This window comes from Aplysia californica, unplaced genomic scaffold, assembly GCF_000002075.1.
Source record: "Aplysia californica isolate F4 #8 unplaced genomic scaffold, AplCal3.0 scaffold00039, whole genome shotgun sequence".
Lineage (NCBI taxonomy): Eukaryota > Metazoa > Mollusca > Gastropoda > Aplysiida > Aplysiidae > Aplysia > Aplysia californica.
In genome coordinates, this window is record NW_004797309.1 from 2,016,677 (window position 1) to 2,023,658 (window position 6,982).

At 39.6% G+C, this 6,982-nt stretch overlaps 1 protein-coding gene across 1 annotated transcript in view; it reads right to left on the reverse strand.

Annotated features, from left to right (window-relative positions):
• Positions 1-6,982, reverse strand: part of LOC101854695 (muscle M-line assembly protein unc-89) — a gene marked incomplete at its 3' end in the record, with an annotated part of 47,786 nt that overhangs the window by 3,270 nt on the left and 37,534 nt on the right. The window contains 2 exon segments of the mRNA XM_005092032.2: positions 234-257; positions 1,502-1,715. Coding sequence (XP_005092089.2) covers positions 234-257; positions 1,502-1,715 — 238 coding nt within the window.

Consider the following 6,982-nt stretch of genomic DNA (forward strand, 5'->3'; position numbering starts at 1 on the left):
TAGATAGATAGATAGATAGATAGATAGATAGATAGATAGATAGATAGATAGATAGTCTATTTAGACATGGGGAGAGAGAGAGAGTGAGTGGGAGGGGGTGGCGAGACATGGAGAGAAGGAAAGAGAAACAGAGAGATGCAAAGACAGAAACAAGAGGGGTACTGGAAGATGTCACATAATCTCATTAGTTGGGTTACATAGTTGTAGAAAAATCAATTCCTGTGGTTACTCACGTGGAAGCTGAGCAGCAGGTTTGGCTGAAATAGAAGCACACAATGGGTAAATCACTAGCCTATGATGACGTGCACAATAATGATATTATAGAAAGTACGTCATACTTTACAAAGTGAAAACGTAGTGGGTTTTTGTTTAGCGTCAACTGGGAAAGACAGTAACTCACAGTATAATAGATTTACTTAAAGCCTGATAATTTGGATAACCATACAACTGAATCATTTTAGTAAGTAAATCATTATCCGCTCCCCTTTCCCAATGCGTTCCTCCATTATGTAATTAAATTATACAAAAACAACAACAAAACTAACAAAAAACAAACAAACCCAAAAACAACTGCAACAACAAAAAAATCCCCTCCCCACAAATAACAATATCCCGTTATAACCGTGAGTAAAACTGTTCAGTAAACCTTCAACTTTGTCATCAACAAAATGGCCACGATCATAACAATTTCTTTCAATCTGAGTTGGGATTTACTTTGAAATTGAGATGAAAAATATAGTTGTATTAAATGATAAATCATTCTAGCAATAGAGTGTGGTTAACTATTGCTTTGATAACGAGCTTCTGGGTAATAATAATATTCACATATTTTCTATAGATCTATCGCCCACATAGAAGCTGACTACATTCCATTGAACGTGAGATAATGTAATCAAATTCAAAACAAAGCACAAATCAAGGTTAGGGGGAATTCTAAACCGACGTCTCTCCAATTTAGTAGGACAAGTCTAAGTATAAGATGGATATCATTAATTATGAATTTATCTACATTAAAACTTTTTTGTCAGAACACGAATCAAATTCTGAAAATGAATCCTGTTTGTCTTTCAGGGTCACAGTCAAATTCTCTGTAGTCTGAAGCAACTCTCCAGCAATAAAAGCTAGCAAAGAAACATTTTAGTTTAGTTCTAGTAAACGTTTTACTGCGTTCGCAACTGCATAAGATGAGCGCAGCAATTAAACGTTGGAAGCTGTTCCCTTTTTTCATTAATAATAACAATATGTATGGGATTCGTCAACTGGTTGAACTATAACTTTACTTTCCATTCAGGTGTACTATACTGATTTGCCTTTGTTTACGCCTAATTTTGACTGTTACAAAAGTAGAGAAAATCAATTGCTCAGAGAAGGTTAAGTTTTAATCTTTCCGATTCATGCTTGGACAGCACATCCAGGTTCATCTAATTTTCTGTCACGGACAGATCAATCAGTCTAGATTTGTTAAATTTATGTCTGCAGTCCGCGCTACTTAACGGTTTACCTCTTATGACCAACGTAACGGCTCGCCTCAGCTGCAATTTCCGTTTGCTGATTTGGCATTCGTAAACCCCTGCGTCATCGATCTTGGCTTTCTCTATGACCAGGTTCCATTGTGAGCTGTTTGGCACATGCTCAGCATGTACCCTCTGGTCACGTGTCCATGACGTAGTACCGATGGTCAACGGTGCAGACCTGGGCAGTTTGCGCCAAGTGACCTGAAAAAGTAATGATGTAGGATGGTAAATAAAAACAGGCGTCAGCGAAAAAGAAGAACATTTCAGTGAAATAGAAGCAAACAACGGTAATATTGTATCATAATCTTAGACTTACTGATAACATGTAATTGTGATTCCCACTCTCCATTGCTCAATGGTCCTTAGAAACCGATAAAAACGATACCACCCTCTGTTTCTATCTGTTCATTATTCATTCGTTGTCTAGGCTTTTCAATCACTTAGTTCCTAACAACATGGCCTGTCATGTAAGTCGCTTGATTAGACGGCATTATGAAAGGAATTCTTTTAAAGAAAACAAAAATGTCCGTTCGGGAGAATGGATTAAGCGCTTCATTAGCTAATTGAAATTGAGCAAAGGTAGAAGAGGTAGCGACAAGCAAAGAACAGCGGTCTAGGCCACAAGTTGAGGCGGAGCTGTTTCCGACACGAAACAATTACCCTTAGCTCTCGGACTGAGACAAAGGACAAGCGATCGTTTATTCCATTCGGCATGCCAGAGAGAAGAGCCGCTTTACGAATGCGTTTACATCACGTTTGAAAGACGCTACTCGAGATTATTGTGTAGGGGTAAGACAGACTGAAAGAAAATCTCTCCTTGCGGATATAATAGAAGGCTCAAGAACCTCTAACCACGAGAATAAATTTTTAAACAAAACCGTATTTGAGAGGAAGGGTAGAAGGAGGGTAAGGGAGTACAGGGAAAAGCAAACAATGCCATAACAATGCACTACTTGGGAGAGCGAGTGGGGATGTTTTGAGTATGAAGTAAAAAAGATCGAATTTAAACCTTAAACGGAAACTGATGTCGTTAGACATGTTCGACCTCATTAATAACGATACCAAGAACAGATAGATAGATAGATAGATAGATAGATAGATAGATAGATAGATAGATAGATAGATAGATAGATAGATAGATAGATAGATAGATAGATAGATAGATAGATAGATAGAGGGAGAGAGAGAGAGAGAGAGAGAGAGAGAGAGAGAGAGGGGGGGGGGAGAGAGAGAGAGAGAGACAGACAGACAGACAGACAGACAGACAGACAGACAGACAGACAGACAGACAGACAGACAGACAGACAGACAGACAGAGACAGACAGAGACAGACAGAGACAGACAGAGACAGGGACAGAGAGAGAAATAAAGTAAAGCCATAAAGTGTCTCAGCTTCAGCCTTTGTCATTTCAGATCATTTCTTCTGTTTGTTTCCTTGTAATATGTTGTACTGTAACACAAACAATATAACCAGTTTAAAGCTGGGATTGTGATTTCAGACTCACAAACTGCAGTTATTTATTGCACGGCATGACAACCACTTGTCAAATTTAGAAGATAAATACCTCGAGAAAAATACAGGATGAATAACATACTTTAAAAAACCCATGATATTTCGTTCCGAAGCACCAAAGTTGAGCGTTGTGAAAATGTCATAAATTTGACAAATGTACACATAGACATATGCTGTAACAAAATATTTACTGAAAATGGCTCACAAGCAAGATTTACACATACTTTCCCGGCAATGCAAACCCTTATAGAATCGTTCAATATTTAGGTTTCCTTTTCGCCTTATATACCTAACAATAATAGAGAGAGAGCAAGTATGAAAATTTTGATGAGGCTCTAGGTCAACTTTCAGAAGGTCTGTATTCATTTCTGTTAGCTGCACGCAATATCCGATACTTTAATGAAGTCTTCCACACTACAACGAAAGCCGTTGAGGGTCAATTACATTCAAATAGTATTATGCAGAATGACATCCTACGAGGTAAACAGGGAGCTTGCATTTAAATCGCTTCCGGCAAGAACACTCAAAACCATTTTGTACAGAAAAAGGAACTGCTCCAAAACATCTGTAAAAGCGTAAGATGATCAGGGAACTCTAACATCGCGCCCAAATCACTCGCCCGATGTACAACGTATTACGAGAAACATTTGGCGGAAACGGTTGGAGTGGGGGGGGGAGGGCAGGGCAGGGCAGAGACTAAATAACTACCGCTGCGTCTCCGGAATAGCGTTCCCCTCTTTTGTCTTCATCAGCCTCTAAGGAAAAAAAAACACTCGGAAGGCCTATCTCGAGTTTTATGTTTTCTTTTGTTGTTGTTTGGTAACGGTCTCTGAAGAAACGGCCGGGGTCGATTTTATCTACGTGTAGGTTAACAATGTTAGAGAGGGACCTTTCCTCAATTAATCGAATTACTGGAGTTTAGTCTTCCCAAATGAGATTTATTTTAGGCTCCTCCGCGAAGACTTTATATGTGGATCGAGTTTTGTCAAGCGAACACGCCCACGTAACTTCTCTCCAGAAGTAGAGTCTTCCCGTTTCCTTCTGTAAAACTAGGACGCTTGCCGTTTTAAACATACGGTGAAACTGGGGCGTGTGGTTTAAAAAAAAGTTACAGTACGTCTTTCCGTTCTTCACATTGCCTCAACACATTTTGCACTTAGTCTCAGTTCTTCTCATTTCTTCAATAACGCATTAAAACAACCTTCGTTTTCTTTTCATTATAGCTGGTTTCCCTTCGTTATCTGCGTGTATCTGTTGTGTTTCGACTTGTTTCTTTTTGTGTTTTCTTTACATCTACCCTTCTTTATGCAAGCGATCTGACCTAGTTGTGATTTCGGCTGATTCTGAAGTCCAAAGATAAAGAGCTAAGATGGAGAAAAGAATAATATTATCTTAAAGTATTCTTCTTTTCCATGGACAGATAGATAGGGAGAGAGAGCGCGAGAGAGAGAGAGAGCGAGAGAGAGAGAGAGAGAGAGAGAGAGAGAAAGAGAGAGAGAGAGAGAAGTATTAGCCTAGCATCTGCGTTTGTAGCCATTTTTTTGTCCAAAAGTTGCCAAAAGTTGCCACTAAAATAGCAAAAGTTGCCCAAAAAGTTGCTATTAATTTTCAAGCTTTCAACTCTCTGTGACGACGTATATATAGCAATATGTTGACAGACAAACATACAGTCAGTTGACTGAGTCTTCTTAAGAGAAAAAACAAACCCATACCGAACTGTTTATCATACATTGACATTTCTTTCCATTACTTTTGCATCTAACTTCGTTCCACGAAGACCATAATATTATAAAACCAGCACCAGCCCATCTTCTTTCAATTCTTCGACAAACAAGGTGAGGCATGCTTTTGGTCACAGGTTTATCTTTGGACTTCTAGTAACAATTGTTTTTACAATAATCTTTTTTCCCCTTTAACTCGCTGACTTTTGAAAGCACCACATATATCGCGAGTTGAGTGTGATTTTTGTACCAATTCCCATTTCCTACTTTTGGGAGTTTTTGTCAAGAACGTTGAAAAACATCTTCGATCTGAGCCCCAAGTTAGAGCGGTTCTGTTGAAAATCAGTTTCATTTTGTACTGACGCCCATTTTCGCGACTGGAATATTTATCATGACGCATTGGGAAAAGGTGCTCGTCAGTTTTTGGGCATATGGAGTAATTGGTACCATCTTCAAGCTTGCTCGTTTGTTTTGGTTTTAATGAAAAAAAATACCCATCTGCCTTAAACAGAAGTCGAATTATATATTGGATTGAAAGACAAAGGGGTCACCTGGTTTCAGAGCTAAAATTAGCGATAAAATGGCCACCAAATTTTGGCGACTTCCAAAGCTTGAGAGTTCTTGGAAGCTCTCCATTCGCATTTTTTGTGCCTTCAGTTACTTTAATGAAGATTTTTTTCCCAGTTAAATACACACGTCGAGAAATGTGCTTTTAAATGGAAATAAAAAAGTGTTAAGTCAAAGAATACAAATTCGATGAAAAGTGCCAAACGGGAAGCAAAATGTCGTTCTCTTCTATTTCATTATTTTGACAAGCGCCTGGTTTCACTACGATGCCTCACACATAGTGCATTTAAAGTGATTTACACCAAAATCGGAACAGTTTTAATAGCGTTGCCACAAGATAGCACTAAATTGTCGATATTGCTGAAATCCGTTATGTGTTGCAAGGATGGTCCAGGTATTCCTACTGCAGGCATTTTCAGCTTGGAAAGGCTTGCATATTTTAATCTTAAGTTGGATATTCTTACGCCACTATCCAAACGGTATAGATCATTCAGGAGGTGGGCTTCCGACCCTGCATGTCAGGTCCAACCTAGGCTGAGAGGAATACAACAGCCCAACAGAAAGCACGGGATACTGGAAAGGAATTTCTCTTCACTCGGGAATCGAATTCGGGTCTCCTGCCTGCAATAGTAAAGAACCTCTACACTTTTGGGTGCCAATTGGTGGAATCGGGTCGTGTGGGGTCTGTTCGCTAGCCTGACTGAGGGTGAAAAGCGGCTATCGTGGCACAAGCCAATAGCGCCCGACTAGTCGCCTCAAAAACAATCGTGTTTCTTTTCGAACGACGAGTCGGGCGGTCGACTCGACCCAACCGGACCCGACCCAATCCTATCCACAATAGGCACTCGGTATTTAACGCCAGTTGGAAAGATGCGAGGGATTAAAGTGTTACGAAACTTAAAAGTAATTGTATGAGTTTAAAGCTTGGAATAGAACTCGGCTTTCATGTGTGAGACAGCGAAGTGCCTAACCGCGACACCACAGACGCCGGTTGGAAAACATGTGATATTAAAGTTCTTCAAAGTAAGTGAAAGTAAGTACATGGGTTTAAACCCCCTATCAACACTACTAGGTTATTTAAAATTTAAACTCTATAGAACATTACAGCAACTGCAGCAAACCTGCACTTATCAATACATGGCATTGGAAAGAAGAGCGAGAGCCCAGCTGTTGCTGGATCGATAACAACAACAACAACAACATTTAAAATTTAACATCTGTCTCCGATAGGACGGAGCCAAACGAGTTCAGAACCTTAAAAACTCAACAAACTACCTAGTTCAAAAACGTCCAGTCTGCGGTTCGAACCAAATCCACCCACTCCGCATTCCAGCATAATAGCAACTGGGTTAACAGAGCATGTGTTACACAAATGATACTTATAAGTCTATACAATAGCCAGATACAAAACCCAGGACAGTTCGGAAAAAATATAAAGAGATGTATCTCATGTGTGCGCAGTAAACAAACATCTATTAAACATTTTATTAAGTAGACCGAAAGAAACATTTCCAGGTCCTTGGAATGCACTAAATATTTATGTCCTAGCAGTTGTACAATAAACTAGATACTGTTGTTATTATTATGTCCCCCAAGAAGATGATAAATAATTCTTTTGCATCCTAAGGACACGCCCGCGGCGCGCGCGCGCGCGCACACACACACA